General features: G+C 39.6%; 1 protein-coding gene across 2 annotated transcripts in view; it reads right to left on the bottom strand.

Moving 5' to 3' along the window:
* Positions 1 to 1,108: 1,108 nt before the first annotated feature.
* PPAT (phosphoribosyl pyrophosphate amidotransferase) overlaps positions 1,109 to 19,560 on the bottom strand; it is a 25,939-nt gene continuing 7,487 nt past the window's right edge. The window contains exons 2-11 of one of the 2 annotated variants that reach the window (XM_006757789.2): positions 13,213 to 13,279; positions 12,199 to 12,405; positions 9,812 to 9,924; positions 9,521 to 9,666; positions 8,700 to 8,772; positions 8,009 to 8,160; positions 7,496 to 7,623; positions 5,670 to 5,891; positions 4,013 to 4,133; positions 1,109 to 3,419 (exon numbers count right to left, since the gene is read on the bottom strand). In XM_006757789.2, coding sequence (XP_006757852.1) covers positions 3,223 to 3,419; positions 4,013 to 4,133; positions 5,670 to 5,891; positions 7,496 to 7,623; positions 8,009 to 8,160; positions 8,700 to 8,772; positions 9,521 to 9,666; positions 9,812 to 9,924; positions 12,199 to 12,405; positions 13,213 to 13,279 — 1,426 coding nt within the window. In that variant the 3' untranslated portion in view covers positions 1,109 to 3,222. Of the gene's footprint in view, positions 3,420 to 4,012; positions 4,134 to 5,669; positions 5,892 to 7,495; positions 7,624 to 8,008; positions 8,161 to 8,699; positions 8,773 to 9,520; positions 9,667 to 9,811; positions 9,925 to 12,198; positions 12,432 to 13,212; positions 13,284 to 19,560 lie in introns of those variants that run through there. The other variant, XM_006757790.2, reaches the window with a different exon arrangement.

Raw genomic sequence — 19,560 nt, 5'->3', positions numbered from 1 at the left:
ATCACACAATATGTATCCTTCTCAGATTGGATTCTTTCACTCAATAATATGCATTTACTTGGTTTTTAAAAAATCAAAACTCCTCTAACACACACACATTTTGGAAATGTAAGCCTCTTCTGTGAAACTCTCTCCATTCCCACTAGTGCTTCCGGAGAACTTGCCATTACCATAGTGCTTACTTAGCATTGCATTTCTAATTATCTGTCCCTCCTACTCAGCCAGCGGCCTTCCCCGATTCCTAAAAGATGGCCTATTCACTGAACCTGGATGTGACATGTCTGTCATTGTGCTATTCACCATAATACACTGAAGTCACTTTTTTTTTTTAATCCTCACCCAAGGATATGTTTATTGATTTTGGAGAGACAAGAGGGGTAGAGAGGAGAGATAAACATTGATGTGAGAGAGAAACATCAATTTTTAGCCTCTTGCACAGGCCCTGACCAGGTAGAACCCACAAATTGGTATGTCTCCTAATCAGGAATTGAACCTGCAACCTTTTGTTGAACAGAATGATGCTCCAACCACCTGAACCACCCGGCCAGGGCTAAAAGTCACTATTTTTTTTTAAAAAAAAATAGATTTTATTGATTTTTTTACAGAGAGGAAGGGAGAGAGATAGAGAATTAGAAATCGATCAGAGAGAAATATCGATCAGCTGCCTCCTGCACACCACCAACTGGGGATTTGCCTGCAACCAAGGTACATGCCCCCGACCAGAATCGAACCAGGGACCCTTCAGTCCACTGACTGACACACTATTCACTGAGCCAAACCGATCAGGGCTAAAAGTCACTATTTAAAAAAAATAAAAAAGCACACACACAGCCCTAACTGGGTTGGCTCAGTGGATAGCATGTCGGCCTGTGGTCCACAGGCTCCCGGGTTGGATTCTGGTCAAGGGCATGTACCTCAGCTCCAGGCTCCTCCCCTGCACTCAGGCCCTGGTTGGGGCTCATGCAAGAGGCAACCAAGTGATGTGTTTCTCTCATATCTGTTTCTCTGTCTTTCCCTCTTTAATCCGCTCTCCCTAAAAAAATCAATGGAAAGATATCCTCAGGTGAGGATCAACAATTAATAAATAAATAGCACACACACACACACACACACTTAAACATATTTAATTATATATATTTTGCACCAGCACATCAAAATGAAGTCACAAAAAAGTAGGCTATAGATCCTGTGAAAACACATTTTTCATCTTCTCTAAAGTTTACAATACTCGTATAAATTTAAAGCAGTTAAACATTTCAGATTAAGTTGGTAAAAAAAATGTAATTCAGACTTCGGAAATTTGTGAAATAAAAGGCCATGATGGGAAACATTAAGAAATTTGAAGAATTACCAAACTATCATATAGTACATTATTTCATTATAAAAGCACTTCAATAAAACAAAATAAAAACTATGGAAAACACAAAAGTCAAATAAGAGATTTTGGTTTAGCACTTTCCCTGAGACTCATTTTTATAAACCAAAGTAAGGCTGTTCAAAACTGACCCATAAGTCTTGCCTCCTTCATACTGCTATGAGAAATACATTTAAGACAAGAGGCTATCCACTCAAATGGTCCCAGGGTTTTATTTAAATGCAGCTTGCTTGTGTCACTGCCACAGGGTTACCTGACCCATTGCTGCCTGGATGCTCTTGGTCTTAAAAGAGCTGTCAGGATATTTCCTTGGCCTACCATAATACAACATGTGAGACTACATACCAAATGAAGACAAAAAGATTTGTTACTAATAAATATTAAATTTCCAAATGGATTTGGAAACTATATACATCAAATTGTGGTAAAAATAACACAGAACATGTTTCTGTTTTAAAAATCTTACAAAAATAGGAATTGGAGGCAAGCTGTCTTAAAATTTTAAATCTCAGACGTTACAAGAAAAAAAAAACTTCAAAAAATTCAAATTCGTCAGTCCCAATAAAACTAAGTACAAAAAGTGGTTAAGTTGATGTTTGGAATTAGATGAGCATGCTAATTCCAAAAAAGTAGTTGTCTTCTTGTTCCTTTACTAAAATTGGTCCCTGCAGTTCTTCTACTTGATCATTTAATTGCAATGACATGAATGTGTGTATATGCTTGCAAGTGATCAAGAATTAAAAGTTCATTAGAACCTAAAATTTTATTTTTTACTTCACACACTAGGTTCCTTGCTGAGCTTTATACTGTCAGGACACTAAGTAGTATGGATCACACTTTCTAGTCAAACTTTTTCCACATATTTTTACAATCATTTTTAGGGCATTTCAAAGGCAGGTGGCAAAGTACGACTAAACTGTATATCTCCATTCATCATAATGAAATCTCAATTGCGGTCTAATAGCCAACATTTCAAAAAATAATAATCATGCAATATCTTAAATATAGGTGTGAAATGATGGCTCAACCCACCAAGAATATTACACATTCACATTCCTATTAACTATTTTAGTAATGTCAGTACCCCCTTGCACAGGTTGGGAAAAGTGAGGCACAAAAAAGCATTAAAAATATTTTTGTCTAAAGTTAGACAAGGAAGCCGAGGTCATAACTATAATCAGAACTCTAGAGGCTTGACACCGTTGGGCTATAATAGATGAGAAATTTGCATGAAACGTTATATTTAACTTACTTGTCCTGTTTGTATCACACCATCTTAGTCTAACTGCTTGCAAACTCTTTGAAGCATGGACCTGGCAAATGCCTCTTACCAGCTGCCTTCTCTGACCAGGTGAAAATGGCTAGCTGATGCTTGTGTTAAAAAAAGAATACCAATATTGTTGCATTATATGCAACTAGCAAGGTTCAATTATGAAAATATTCCACAATGAACTTTAGTAATTCTCAAGAAACATTCCACAAAATTCTATTAACTATCTGTGGTAAGGTATAGTACCTGGAAATGCCCTCTAAAACAGAAAATTTACCCATCCTTTACATTACTGTTGATGATCTCATAACTGATAGCCTCAAAGTACTAAACAACTAAGTAAAACTGAAAGGATTATCCAAGTTCCTAGATAACACCACAATATTTATCTAAGCTTATTACAGAGAGCATAGCACTTTGGTACCCTTTACAGAAAAAATAAAACATCTCAAAAACTTACACGTAACCATGTGGCATTTACATTGTACCAGCTGAAGAACACTAAATGGATAAAGTGTAACCACTGTAACATTTTAACCAATTTTATATCTTGAAACATTGTATCTACCCCTACCAGCTACCAATCCAGTTCTACAGGGTATTTTCCCGTGAGACAAGCTGTACAATGACCATTTTTTTCAAAGCATTCCAGACCGTTCCCATTTTCTTGAATCATAATATCTTGCTTTTTCACTTTCTGTTTTTTAAATGTTATTCCTTCTTGTACTGATGAAACCAGTCCTTCTACTGACAGATAAACAACACTGTTTGCTCCTATTGGGGGAAAGAGGGAAAAAGAAAAAGGGCATACAGGAACACCAGCTATAAACAACACGTGTGGAGGCAGGTACCAAGGCACTCTGGCTGAACATCTATGTGCTGTTTAAATAGTTTATACTTCACCTGAATTAAAAAAGCAAATGTCTTATCCAGGGTAACGTAGATCTCCAAGTCTCCTGACTTCATTATTAAAGATAATGAAGCTGTTAAAGATAATGAACAGCCACATAAGCTGTTCATTCTGTTTGTATCCACATTCAAATTTTTCTGCTAGCATCTGTGGTGAAATCGTGTGTTTTTTATTCTTGGGATCTGACTGGGAGGCTTAACTGACATGCATGCATTTCCTCTACCTGGAAAGCCTTTCATCCTTTTTTCCTCATCTCACCTTGATCTAACACAGCACTCACTGTGGTGTATATGCACCCCGGCACCCTCACTATTCAGGATAGTGTTCACTATCTGCTCAACATACACAACCTCTCCTTTTAACAAATATTTAATACTCTTTTACTAAGATTGATAAGCTTTGGATTTTCTGTTAATAAATGAATAAATGTAAATTTTATAGAAACTTTAATACCTACCTAGATACTCGGCAAGGTGTTCAAATTCTGGTTTATTAGCAATAAGCTCTTCTTTGGTTGGTATGTTTATTCCCATGAAGCATGGATATTTAATTGGTGGTGAAGCTACTCGAATGTGTACCTTGGAAATAAATCATTTCACACATTCATTATTTTAACATTAATTGTAAAACGATTATGCAAAATTCTTTCACTGACAAATGCAACATAAAATTGTTTTACAGGATTCTATAGAATAAAGAGCTAATATGCAGATGGTTGTCACACCCTCACACAGTCACGGCTCAGACACACAACGCTGCCTCCGCCTCGGCTGTGCAGATGGCCATCTTATGACATCACACAGGAGGGCCACTTGGGCTTTTATTAGTATAGATAGTATAGATGGCAGCCATCTTGTGACGTAGCGCGCAAGGCCACCTAGGCTTTTATTAGTATAGATTTTCATAGAATTCCAGATTATCATAATCACAGTCATAAAAAAGGATGGAAAAATAATAATTATCTTGGAAGCTCTCTAAATGTACTGTGATACCACTTCCTATACTTGCTTTTTTCTACAATAGATTTTATTTTAAAATCGGTATCTCATTTCTGTCATTTTAATTACTGAAATATTTAGAGTTAGAATAAGCTTTGGGATTTAAAAATATAAACTGGTATCGAGTTTATTACACTAGGGTTTGTTCTACATCTTCAAAAAAAGAAAGGAATCACGACTGTAAAAATTTAACAAGTGCTCTATTGTGCGGCTTTTGTCAGTTTTTTAATTAATTAAAAAGTGTTTTTAAATATTTATACTGATTTCAGAGAGGAAGAGAGAGAAACATCAATGATGAGAGAGAATCATTGACTGGTTGCCTCCTGCACGCCCCCTATTGGGGACTGAGCCTATAACCTGGCACGCCCCCTATTGGGGACTGAGCCCACAACCTGGGCATGTGCCCTTGACCAAAAATGAACCCAGAACCCTTCAGTCCATGGGCTGACATTCTATCCACTGAGCCAAACCAGCTAGGGCTATACTGACCTTTTTAATGTATTAAGGATTAAATTAGTATGTAGCTTAAGAGTGGTCATTACATATTCTCCACATTGCTGCAGTTATTCCTAAACACACACAATTAAAAAAAAGCCAATCCTATCTAATAAAAGAGTAATATGCAAATTGACCATCACTCTAACACACAAGATGGCCGTCCCCATGTCAACACAAGATGGCCTGCAGGGGAGGGCAGTTGGGAGGAACCAGGCCTGCAGGGGAGGGTAGTTGGGGGGGGACCAGGCCTGTAGGGAAGGGCAGTTGGGGGCAACCAGCCTGGCAAGGGAAGACAGTTAGGTGCAATCAGGCCAGCAGGGGAACAGTTAGGCTGATCAGGCTGGCACGCAGAAGTGGTTAGGGGCAATCAGGCAAGCAGGCGAGCGGTTGGGAGTCAGCAGTCCTGAAGGGGCAGTTGGACATCCCTCGAGGGGTCCCAGATTGGAGAAGGTGCAGGCTGGGCTGAGGGACACACAACCCCTGCACGAATTTCGTGCACTGGGCCTCTAGTTTATTATAATGAACTATGCATTTTCACTCACTGTCCTGAATTGCAATTTCTATGCCAGTATCATATTATTAACTATTGGTGGTTCTGGAGGTTTTAATTTTACTTACCTCTTTTGCACCAGATTCTTTCAGCAATTTGATTATGGGTGAGATGGTATTGCCTCTCACAATTGAATCATCTATAAGAACAATTCTTTTGCCCTTAAAGTTGTCCGACAATACTCCAAATTTTTTTGCAACACCAAGTTGTCTTAGCCTCATGTTTGGCTGAATGAAGGTTCTTCCTACATACCGATTTTTACATAGTACCTCCACATATGGAAGCCCACACTGATAGAGAATAAATAAAAGGATAATTAGCAGCAATATACAGGAAACTTTAGGTTTTTATTTTCTCTAGGTCATTTTTCAATATGCACATAAAAATTTTAAATGTGGTTGTTATTCTGAACTCTCCATTATGAGATTACAATTTCCCTCCATTATTTAAACTGTAGAGGAAAAGTACAAAAAAAAAAATCACTGAAAGTAATATACTTAGTGGGAAAACCAATTCACTTTATTAGAATTTGTAATGCTTCTCTCTTAAATATTATTATTATTTTTTTAAAATATATTTCATTGATTTTCTGCAGAGAGGAAGGGAGAGAGATAGAGAGCCAGAAACACTGATGAGAGAGAAACATCGATCAGCCGCCTCCTGCACATCCCCCACCGGGGATGTGCCCGCAACCCAGGCACATGACCCTGACCGGAACCGAACCTGGGACCCTTCAGTCCGCAAGCCGACGCTCTATCCACTGAGCCAAACCGGCCTCAGGCTCTCTTAAATATTATTATTTCTTTATCTTGGAAGAGAACACTAAGCATGTGAAGACATGTCAAAGAATAAATCACTGTCAGAAAAACTAACATATTTAAAAATTATCAGAAAGAAATTAAAACCAATAGGCTAAGGAAATGCTTTTTGCAGCATTTCTCCATCTTTCAGGCAATACTTCTCTAAAATCTGTGCACATTATTTCTTTAAAAGAATTAATGAACAAAGCTTTCCAACATAGTGAATGTTGAGTATTATATCCTAGGACCACTATCTATTATAATAAAAGTGTAATTTGCTAATTAGACCAGACATCCCTCCGGACGAAGCCGGGCTGCGAAGGAAGACCGGGTCCCAGATGCCTGCCAGCAACCAGAGAGAAGCCTGGGTCCCGGGTGCCAGAGGGAAGCTGGTGCCCACAGCCAGGGGAAGGCCTAATCTTGCACAAATTTTGTGCATCAGGCCTCTAGTAATTTTATAATCTACCCAGTTATGAAAAATATGAAATTAAGCATAGTACTAAGAACAGTATACAAAATGAACATAAATAGCTTTATTATCACCTATGCTCAATAAAAAATGAATATATAAGTGGCTTGTGATGGTACTTCAAGAAGTAGGTTTTAATAATAAGTAAGCATTACCACTAATGTCTATATATATTCATGACATTATCTTTTTAAAATGAAGATCATTCTCCTAGTCTTCAGGTGAAGTTTTTTGTGGACTCCACTAAAACAGTACCATGGAATGAAAAGGCTGGGAAATAAGTAACTTGTAAAGAAACTAACATTTTCTTTTTCTTTTTTACTTACAATAAACTAATGAGTTTCTCTTTTGATTTTATTATTATTTAAAGATGTTTTTACTGATTTGAGGGAGAGGGAGAGAAACATCATTGATCAGCTGCCTCCTGCAGCCCCCTATTGGGGATAGAGCCAACAACCAGGCACGTGCGCTCTGACCAGGAATTGAACCAGTGACCTCTTGGTGCACGGGATGATTGACGCTCAACCAACTGAGCCACACCAATTGGGCAATGAGCTTCTCTTTATAGGGAAGGGTTTCTAATTCCAGTGCTAAAAGAACAATTCACTGAGTGTCGAGAAAATACCTTTCCAGCATAACCAAGAGCAGCGGGCGTAGCAGATTCCGGGACAGTGCTAACCAAATCTGCATCCACAGGTGCTTCAATTGCCAGCTGCTGACCACAACGGTATCTTACTGTGTAAACCATTTGGTCTGGAATGTTTGAAAAAGGAAATAGATTATTTTTACATAGTGTAACAGCCTAATAACTAAGAAACTAGCTTGTTAGAACTCTACAGATTGAATACAAAAAACAAAGAAGACATACAAAAACACGCAAGTGGAAATACATAAACTGGGGAATTCACTATTTTTTAAAAGGGACTTTCATGCATATCTGAAAATCACAATCCTGACTCCTGAAAGGAAAACAACATCCAAGAGTCAGATGAAAAGAAAAAATTGTGATCTTATGACTTTTAGGTTCAGTGCCATATCCACAACATACAACTATGTGCCTTCAAAGAGTCAAATACGTGAATGCCTTTGTGCAATGAGATAAATACCAGATTTACATTGATAAAGGTATTTTACTTACCCTCAAATATGCTATCTGGTCTTGCAAAATAAACATATTCGAAGATACAAAAAGCCATTGGGTTTCCTTCAGACCTTTGTATAATATCAAGAGTTTGGACATTGTTTCTGGATATTTCCACTATTTCTCCAGGCAAGATTTCACGGTAATATCTTAGAAAATCATATTAAAGAAAGAAGACTTTAAATAAACTAGTCCTTAAAGCTTTTCGTAACATATGTAGTCTCTTCCTTTGTAACGGAAAAATAGTTCGATTTAATATAAAGTCTAGAGATAGCTAAAAAAAATAAACAATATTCCTTCAGCAGTAATATCTGTAAATCTAAATTCTAACTTAGAATTAAAAAAAAGAGAAAAGGCCGTAAGTTTTATTGATTTTTGAAAGAATAAAGGCTAAAAGAATATTTTATCCTGGCTTGAATTTTTTTATCATAATTACTCCTTGTTGAGGAGAATTCTTCCTTTCTAAAATAAGTCTCATGGTGTTTTGAAAGCAAGATTATAGTTTCAGAATTACAAAGTATTACTGGGACATTAAAGTTAAAGTCAATGTATCTGCAGAGAACTATGCACGAAAACCCCTGCATTTCTAAGTATATGTTATAGGTGACATCAAAAAGAAAACTTATGTAAAAATAAAAATTTTTGTTGATGTGGGAAAACCCAATACACCAAGAAAAATAAAACTTACCGTGCACCAATAGATAAAAAACTACAAGATTCTGAAGACACCACCCATCCTTCCGATTCTAAAGATTTTTTCTCTGTAAATCACAAGATAATCAATTCAGTTAATAGACTCAAGAAATGTTAAAAGGGGCTACCTATTTCAAGACAATTGAACACCAAGTAGATATATAATAAAAAATCCATAGAATATCCATTTTTATGACTTTAAGAGCACATGGGTCTTCATTTAACTAGAACCAAAGATAAAATTTAATAATCCCAAGTCCTGGCCCTGTGGCTGTTGGTTGGAGCATCGTCCCATATACTGAAAGGCTGCAGGTTCGATTCCCAGTCAGGGCATACCTAGGTTGTGGGTTCAATCCACAGTCGGGGCGTATGCAGGAGGCAACTGATGAATGTTTCCTCTCACATTGATGTTGATGTCTCTCTCTCTTTCCTTTCCCCTCTCTCTAAAATCAATACATATATCCTCAGGGGAGGATTTTTGAAAACATGAATGATCCCAAGATTCCTCCAAACATTCTGATTTCATGGCTCAAACAAGACATCTGATAAGAAAATCACTGAAATCATACTATACAAATGAAAAAGTTGGGCAAAGGATATGAATAGGCAATTCAGACAGTTAAAAATAGAAATGTCCCTTAAATATTAAAAAGTGGCTCATCCTCAGAAATACTCAAGGAAATGCACTCTAAAAATTATTATCATTTTCTTCTTTTTCACCTAGTCCCTCCTCACTCATAAGCTTCCTATATATCTAATGATTTCAGGGTATGCCAACAGAACAATGAAATTATATTCCTTCTGGAAGTTCATTACCTTTATTTTTCATATCAGATACAGGAATAAGTCGACCAATGCAGAGAGGGCGATTTCCATAAGGATCTCGTACTGCATAAATGACATCTCTGTGCATTATAAGTAGGGAGTATGCTGTGGGCGCTTCCTTCATTAAGTTTTTAATCCTAGAATTAATTAAATAATTGAATGAATAATTTCATTTATAAAAACATGCTAGGCAAAAAATCAACAACCACCAAAAAAAGAAAAAAGAAAAAAAAAAGCCAGGCAAAGCTTTCATTATCAGAGCAGCAAGCTTAAATTTATTACCTTGCTACCCAGTCTGGAGTATCATCTTGTTCCTGAGGAGGGGTATATGCCAGTAACTGGGTAATCATTTCACTATCAGAACTTGTTGACAGACCAATACCATGGCGCAGAAGCTGTTTAGAAGGCAGAAAAGAGCAATCATTAGAGAGAAAGCTCCACTGCACCCCCCAGCCATAGCCCACCATAATAGGAAGAGATAAGGCACTGTGTGGATGATCAGTTATGAAAATCCTGCCTTCTACTAATGGTATGTGTATATGATAATAGAGAACAATTGCTGGATGCAATTGGAAGTCTCTGAAGGTTTTCAAGCAGAAAAAAAAGTGCTTTAGGAAGTGTATATAAAAGCTTTTGAAAGCTAAGTTGGAAGGAATGTAGAGCTGCAATGGGGAAGAGCTGGGAAAGCATGGGATTTGGGAATGTGGTACTAACTTTCTCAGCCTCTGACACTCCTGACAAATAGGACACAATCCCATAAGAGTAGCACACTATAGCAGGGACTCTCAGGTCAGGTTTGTTGGCTCACTGATTAGAAGAAAGGAATCAATTGTACTGAACAATTACATGTAGAAGATATAATAAAAATTGGTTGAGTTCTGCTCACTGACGCTGCAGAGAAGATATTCTCCATCACTGCTCAGCAAAATCATATATGCTCACTGCTTAATCATCACTTGTACTTCTTCATTTCATCTTCCCAGTTTCCTTGCATTAGTATAGTGTCACTGGATTTTAAGAGCTTGTTTATGACTAAAGATGTTAATCATTTCTCATGCATTGCAAAATGAAATACTATGTTTTTTATTATTATTTTACTCTGGTGTTTTCCTTTTTGGTTGTATCAAACTTGTGTAGTAAATATAATCATATTGTTTAAAAAAAAATTGGTGGAGTACACTCAATGATGATCATGATGTTCTGAGAAAGACTGACCAGGACAAGGGCATCACCAATGTAATGCAAAGATTGAGTTTATACAAACACTACAGACCATTTTCAGTAGCCAGCTGAACGTGCAGAAATAAAGTCTAGCATCTAGTTATGGGGTTTTAAGGTTATGTCTAGCAATAATGACCTAGGTATTGACCTGAACTGTTAGTGTTTACCTCCAACTGGTGAGTTTTTAATTAAACATTTATGCTTTCCTGATTTTCTGAATTAAAACATTATTTTTAAATTTGGGAACACAAAAACATACATAATATTGTTATATGAAATGCCAGAGCCCGAGAAGAGGGCAGGAAGGACAAAGCTCTGAGGAAAAACTTAAGCTAGAATAAAAAATAGTAGGGCAGGTGGTACAGAAATGTAGGTTCTATATATTTTCCATTCACAATTCACCATCATTCAGTTGCTGTAACTATTTATCCCATATGAATGCCTGATTCTAAGGAGATAATGGAGTGTGAGAGTGTGTATATGTGTGTGCGTGCATGTGTGTGTATGTGTAACCTATTATTAAATACCCCTTGAGGTTTTTATTTCTGAGATTACCAAATCAAGATTATGGGAATCTGCCGAAACCGGTTTGGCTCAGTGGATAGAGCGTCGGCCTGCGGACTGAAAGGTCCCAGGTTCGATTCCGGTCGAGGGCATGTACCTGGGTTGCGGGCACATCCCCAGTAGGAGATGTGCAGGAGGCAGCTGATCGATGTATCTCTCTCATCGATGTTTCTAACTCTCTATCTCTCTCCCTTCCTCTCTGTGAAAAATCAATAAAATATATTTAAAAAAAAAAAAAAGATTATGGGAATCTAATGAACTAAAGAAACCTGGTATTAATTAATGAATGGCAAGAATGGATGAATATGAAGCTACCAGGAATATAAAAATACCAGGTACTTTTTAAAAAGGGGGGAGAGGAAGATGAAATGATGAATGAAGGAATAGGCACAATTAAAACAGAAAGCTTCAAGAACTGCCATGTGAACAAAACAATATAATTCTCTTTGCACTTTTCTCAGACTGATTCCTATAACTGTTTCCAAATCTCTTTTTCTTATATTTACCATATCAAAGTTTATATTCCATTTTTTTACATGCTTTTAACACAGGGACAAAGCTAAAGTGATCGTAAGAGTCTATAAACCCTAATTTCTCTGTGCTTCTCATACCAGCTGTAAGTCAAATTTTCCAAATCTCTAAAGCAGTACATCAGAATCTCCTTAGGAGCATATTAAATGCAGGCTCAGCACTCCCACCCCAGACTCTGGGGTGATACCTTGGAGTCTGTAATTATAGCAAGTACTCCAGGTAATTCTGATAGTTGTTCTTGCAGTTAGGTAATGGGTGGGAACAATTAGAAAACACTCTTTACCAAGATCCTCAGTAACTTCTTTTTATTAATTTACCCCAATCATGAAAAAGCGTTTTTTAAAAAAACCTACCTTTTTCCTTAATCGAGCAGCGTTGACCAATTCGCCATTATGTGCCACAGCTATTTTCCCATGAAGTGTTTCAACAACAAAGGGCTGACAGTTTTCTAATTCAGAGTTTCCTGTGGTGGCATACCTCGTATGTCCAATTCCAAGATTTGAAGGATATAATTTCTTCAAATTATCTTCAGTAAAGACATGATTTATAAGACCCATTCCCTTGCAAAGTCAAAGTAAAAGCTCATCTTAGAAAAAAACACAAAAACAAACTATTGGGCTAGTGAGTAGAGGCTTTAATAAGCCTCTGCTCAAGCACCCCCAAGTTAGACAATGCAGTCTGTGTTCCGGAATTCTAATATTAAAAACAGATGAACCTAATTATAAGAACTGTATAGCACTAAAAAAATTTTTTTTGAGGTGGAATTCACATAATAAACTAACCACTGTAAAGAAAACCATTCAGTGGCATTTAATACATTCACAACGTTGAAATGCTTGTTTCATGAGATACTTTTTGTTGAAACATTGAAGGACAGGTGTATTAAGTAATAAAACTTGTCAAATATAATAAACTAAATTATTTGCATTTTAAAAATTCAAAGCATCTTAAATGACCTGTTTGTGTCAGTCTAGCAAACTATCACTGGGAAAGAAATGCATCCTAAGTTGACAAACAGAAAAGACTGATATAAAGAGTAACTTCTGCCAAAACCGGTTTGGCTCAGTGGATAGAGCATCGGCTTGCGGACTGAGAGGTCCCAGATTCGATTCCGGTCAAGGGCATGTACCTGGGTTGCGGGCACATCCCCAGTGGGAGATGTGCAGGAGGCAGCTGATCGATGTTTCTGACTCTCTATCTCTCTCCCTTCCTCTCTGTAAAAAATCAATAAAATATATTTTTTAAAAAAAAAAGAGTAACTTCTATGTGCAAATTATTTATTCAAACTTCCTTCTCCCACCCCCATATACTAGCTAACATCTGGCTACTGTTATCTTTATAATCCGCTTTTTAATGTTTAAATATACCTTGTGTGTTCTGTATGTCGGTACTGAATTCCCATCACTGATGACAATACCAGCACTCTCCTGACCCCTGTGAAAATAAAAAAGTATCAACTTAAATTTATCCCCTTGATATGGTTAATAAACTTTATGAAACATCCTTTTCACAAAAGAATTGATGAAGTCAGTCTGACAACACATTAAATGCTACTAGTACTGCCTGGCCATCATGGCTCAGTGGTTGAGCTTTGACCAATGAACCAGGAGGTCACTGTTCGATTCCCAGTCAGGGCACATGCCCAGGTTGCGAGCTCAATCCCCCAGTATGGAATGTGCAGAAGGCAACCGATCAATGGTTCTCTCTCACCATTGATGTTTATCTCTCTCTTCTTCTCCCTTCCTCTCTGAAATCAATAAAAATATATTTTTTAAAAATACTACTAGTACTGATGTCACTTCTATTCATGACAATGATTATCAGTAATATAATACTGTCTGACTTCTAACATGCCAGACACTGTCCTAAGCATTTACATGAATGATCTAACTTATTAGACTTTCACAATAATACTATGAAGTAGGTACTGTGATTCCCATTCCCATTTTACAGATGAGGACACTGAAGAAACAGAAGTTAGATAAATTGCCCAGTGAACAAGGAAAGCAGTGGCACAGCCAGGAGTAGAATACAGACAATCCGACTCCAGCTCTTGTGCTTCTAACGTCTGTCCTGTGTGACCTCTAATTAGGCTGAGTGTGTGGATGAGTACATGGATATAAATTAAAACCTCCAAATAACATAGCAGGTAAAATGCTTAGTTGTGGTACTGAAATTATAAGCAAAATTTACCTTAATGCTTTCCTGCATTTTCCAAATTTTCTCTAACAACACTTTTGTTATTAGAAAAAAATAAATGTTTTTTTTTAAAACCCTACGCCTATCAGGCAATCTGTATCTCATTTCCTGCATTAATAATTTATTTTTGGGTAATGATATATAAAAGAAAGCCAAAACCTAGCCCAGAGGTAGGATATTACATGGTAAACACCCGGTGCCCAGGCCGCGAAAGGACCAAGAAATCATTTGGTCTGGCCTTGCCATGGCATTAAAGGTGGGTTAATTAAATGTCTGACCAAATATAGCACTCTAATTTTTAGTTGATAATTTTGTATGGCCCAAGAACGATATTATAAATATCCAAATGGTCCTTGGCATGAAAAAGGTTCCCCACCCCGGTAGAGGATCTGCACCACTTTGGAGTACAAACTCAAAATGATAAAATAAAGCTTATAGCACAGCTGGTGTGGCTCAGTGTTTGAGTGTCAAACTATGAACCAGGAGGTCACCATTTGATTCCCTGATTCCCCAGATTGAGGGCTTGATCCCCAGGGGGAGGGGGCGTTCAGGAGGCAGCCGATCAAGGATTCATTCTCTCTCATCACTGATGTTTCTCTCTCTCTCTCCCCCTCTCTGAAATCAATAGAAAGATATTTTTTTAAAATTTATTTTTAGCCCTAATCGGTTTGGCTCAATGGACAGAGCATCGGTCTGCGGATTCAAGGGTCCCAGGTTCAATTCCGGTCAAGGGCATGTACCTTGGTTGCAGGCACATAGCCAGTGGGCAGTGTGCAGGAGACAGATGATCGATGTTTCTAACTCTCTATCCCTCTCCCTTCCTCTCTATAAGAAATCAATATAATATATTTTTTTAAAATGTTTTTTAAATAAAGCTTCTAATTACTCAATAATTTTTAATGATTCTCAATAAGAGTTCTACATACTAGATGTTTATTAACAATTTTTTTCTAGAGAATATATATCAGTGTAAAATAAAAGTAAATGTCTACCATATATTTATGCATACATTAATAATACATTAATTTATTTGGTAAAGAGAATCTTTTTCACAATTACATACTGTAATTGTTTAGGCATTTTAATAACAAAAATGACATTAAGTTACTTGCAGAGTAAAAAAAAAATCTAAAAAATTAAAATTATTTTACAAAATTATCAATGCATTAAATACTATGCTGAAAATAGATATGCATAAGATTATATACCCTAACATACTGAATAATTTGTGACTTAGGATTTCTTTCTTTAGTGGTCTTTAAGTTAATGATACTAGAAGACTAAGAGATTCAAATCAGAGAAAAAATAATTAAGGTTAGCCATAAACCTTAGGGCAGAAAGAATCTCTGCCAACCATTCCCAGGACAATTTTTTTTTTTGCCACTTCATCTTATTGTTTAATAATCCCTCCCAATGATATTAAACATTATTTGGGCACTTAAAATGTGCTGGGCACTCTGTTAGGAGGTGGAAACAAAGATGGATTAAAATTTGAAGCTTGCCCTGGAAGGGCTCACATTTTGGCATGAGAGACACACAAATAGCAGGTAAATTCTGAACAAGACCACAGAAATCCTGTGAAAGGCACATTGAAAGTGTTATGAGAGCCCAGAAAAGCATGACCCAACCTAGCCTGGTAAGGAGTGAGTTCTTTTGGGGATACATGGCAGGTGAGGAGAGCAGGGTTTCTTGCTTCTTGGAAAATGAGACAAAGAGTACTAAGGACACAGAAACGGAAAGACCACCACGTGCCTCTAAAACATATTCCCCTTCCCCCTTGACTCTCCTGTGGCCAGCTGTGAAGAAACATAAAAGCAAGAGCTTAACTAGACATGTGGGGGGTTCTATGTTGCATAATCAGCTTGTTAAAGTAAGTACAATGTGTAGTGTCCCCAAACCCCCAAGAGATAAGGCCAAAGCCTGTCTAATAGCTCTGAGTCAATGTTACTGAAGAAGCCCAGAGAAGAGTGCAGTACCGGCAGCTTTCCAAAAGTTCCCCTGTTGGGGTCCAGCCCCAGCAGGTCCAGGGGTTCCCAAAGGTGTGGACGGAGTCAGCAAAGAAGGAATGACACGGAGACAGGGTTCAGTTGATCAGCAGCCTAGCCAGGCTCTCTAGCCAGGATCTCCAGCCAAGTTCTGTCCCAGAACAATTTTTAAAAAATTAATAACATTTAGTGAACCAGATTAAATCATGTAAGAAACTAAATCTTTAAACAAAATGGTTTTTAAAAAAAAAAAAAAGGTTTCCTGCCCTAGCTGGCTTGACTCAGTGGATAGAGCGTCGGCCTGCAGACCAAAGGGTTCCGGGTTCGATTCCAGTCAAAGGCACATGCCCGAGGTTGCGGGCTCAATCCCCAGTAGGGGGCATGCAGAAGGCAAACAATCAGTGATTCTCTCTCATTATTGATGTTTCTATTTCTCTCTCCCTTTCCCTTCCTCTCTGAAATAAAAATAAATTAAAGAAATGGTTTCCTTCCCTTTTGTCTCAAGGGTAATTTTTCCCTAACAGCTGAAAGGAATAATGTTTGGAATCACTTAGGTCCTGGAGTCTTTTATTACAAATTCCTGTTTAATGCAGTTTCTTAAGTTGCTCCCCTCAGGCAGTTTGAAGCATTTAAAATAGATCATTTCAGCTCTTTGGAGCTTACTTCTCTCTGTTTACTGGTTACCTTGGAAACAAAAGGCTAGAAATAGTGAATCATTTGCAGGTCACTTTCAACATGGAGAGAGGAGCAAGAAAGCACTGGACTGAGGAAGAGTGTCTGGACTGAAATGATCTAGTTAAACTGGCCTGCTTATACCCTGTGACACTCATGGACTCACATTCTACAGGGTCCTGGGCAGGGATCCCAGGGCCAGGTCTGGAATCTTGGGGGATGGAGCTGGGGTAGTTGATGGCCGCCTGCACCTCCCTCTCACCTGGTGCTCAAGAGGGGCGCTGTTCCGGCTGGGGCTGCAGACGCCTTGTCCCCCAGAGCCCTGTCCCCCAGAGCCCGGCCCCACCGCCTCCCAACACTGGGTCAGCATCCCCCTGCGCCCCCAGGCTGCCTCCACCTCCTCAGGCCATGTTGCGGAGCCACCCTAGGGCTCAGCGCGGGCCAGGCAGCCAAGCAGACTCACAGACCCCAGTGCTGCCACCTCCCACCAACAGTTTCTTAACAACTTTCGTACCGCTCATGAGCGTTATCATGTTTCAAGCGCCATCTGTTAAGGACCTTAGATGTCAACACACTGTCTTGTCCACTTTGAATGAAGCGATCTCATTGATGGAAACCGTGCAGGTCAATCTACGAAAAACTATATAATTGCACGAACCCATAAAGCATTGCAGTTACGTTGTATTTTGGTCATTAAAATATCTTCGACTTCAGCACAATCATAGCCAACGGCTGTGGTTGTAAGCTTGAACCTATGGTCCGAACACGTGGCCCCACGTGCCTTTGTACACCCAAAAGGTTGTTAGGTGATATGAAGCAGCATGAACCTACTTGTATTCCAGTGAGTGGAAAGAAAAAATTTCCTACGAGAGCCTGCATAGTTTGTGCCGCCCATGGAAAAGGAGCAAATCTAGATACTTGTGTAAATTTTGTTTGGTCCCTCTTCATAGAGGAAAATGTTTTACGCAGTACCATACGTTAAAAAAGTACTAGGAACTTTAATTGTTTAATTGTTTTTGTAAATAAAAATGTTATAATTACTGAAAAATAAGGCCTAAAGTGCATTATGATCTGTAGTTATGATTTAGATAATGTGCAGTTTGCCCAAAAACGTGCAGTCCCCGGCGTATGTCTTAGAGATTTCTATACGGTACGAAATGTATTAAAATGTTGACCACCCGTCTGCTGTAAAGTCTGAAGGTGAAAATTGCTAAAGCCACTTAGCCTTACTCTCCTTTACATGTATTACAGTAAGGTTAGTTCTTATTTACAATTATAGGCCCAGTGCATGGATTTGAGCACCGGTGACCTGGCCTGCGGGGATCAGCCAAAACCGGCTCTCTGACATCCTCCAGGGGTGCAGAATTGCAAGAGGCTGGTTCTCAGGTGATGTACCCAGTCATCAGGCTCCCTCCTCTCTGGTTCTTCACCCAAGAACTATAGCTGTTAAGTCACCACAGCTTGGCGGCTCCTGTGTTTAGTGTCTGCCTCCTGATTTTCATTGTATGTCATATTTACCATCCAGTCAGCTGATCACCTAGCCTTTTATATATATACACTAGAGGCCTGGTGCACGAATTCGTGAACGGGTGGGGTCCACTGGAGTGGCCTGCGGAGATCAGGCCCCAGCTCATGCCCCCAGCCTCACAGCCACACAGTCCTGCCTGGCACCCTGCCTTGGCCTAATGCTGCCCCCTCACCTGCTCCACCATACCGCCTGCAGGGCGATCGATTGGGGTCAGGCCCCCTGCTTGGCTCCCTCAGTGCTGAGAGCCAGGTGGCGGCCCTGCCCCCCATCATTGCTGCTGGCCGCCATCTGCAGGGTGATTGGTGGGGCAATCAGGCCCCCAATTGCACCCTCCTTGGCCTGGTGCCGCCCGCTCACCTGCTTCACCATCCCTCTGTGGTCCAGCTCTCGTCGGGGCCCATTAGGGCCGCAGTGCCTCCACTGCCACCCACTGCCAGCGCCATGTTGCCAACACTTGCCATGATTCACGCCGACCCCTGGTGGTCAGCGTACATCATAGTGAGTAGTTGAGGGGACAATTTGCATATTAGGCTTTTATTATATAGGACTAGTAGCCTGGTGCATAAAATTTATGCACATTAAAAGGGGATTAGTTAGAGGAAGTATTTTAATATTGCTATTTGCCCTTTCCTGCAGGACTCAGAGTCAAGTCCCTCCCACTTGCAGTGCCTCAAAATTGCACAAGACCCAGACCCAGCTGGCCCTACCCCCATTGGGCAAGATCCAGTCCTGCCAGCCCCACCCTTGTCAAGCCCTGTTGGGCGCAGGGCACATCCTCAGGTCCCCTGGACCGGCGCTGGGCAGGTAATGCAACCTCAGGTCCCTCAGTGCGGCCTCAGGTCCCCGGCCCAGTGCCAGGGTGTGGGGCGTGGCCTGAGGTCCCCTGTCAACAGCACCAGGGCAGGGGGTGCACCTTGAGGTCCGCCGTCAAGCCCCACTGGGCGGGGGATGTGGCCTCAGGTCCCCTGTCCCGGTGCCAGTGCCGGGGGCACAGTCTGAGGTCCCACAGCCTAAGGACTCCTGGCCTGGCACCAAGGTGGGGGGGGGGGCACGGCCTGAAGTTCCCTGTTAAGACTTGCCGAGTAGGGGGACACTGCCTAAGGTCCCCTGTCAAGCCCTATGGGGGTGGGGGGAGCAGCCTCAGGTCCCTGCTGATTGCTCATTAATGCTCAATATGGGAACTTGGCCTCTGCTGTGGGCGTAGCCAGCTTGTGTTACGGAAACCCCTGCCTCTGCTATGGGCACTGCCATCTTTGTGGCAGAATGACAGTCAATTTGCATACTCCCGCTTTATGATATAGGGCTAGTGACTTGGTGCATAAAATTCGTGC

The sequence above is a fragment of the Myotis davidii genome, unplaced genomic scaffold (genome assembly GCF_000327345.1).
Source record: "Myotis davidii unplaced genomic scaffold, ASM32734v1 scaffold173, whole genome shotgun sequence".
NCBI classification, from domain to species: Eukaryota; Metazoa; Chordata; class Mammalia; order Chiroptera; family Vespertilionidae; genus Myotis; species Myotis davidii.
This window is presented reverse-complemented; position numbering and strand designations above follow the sequence as displayed.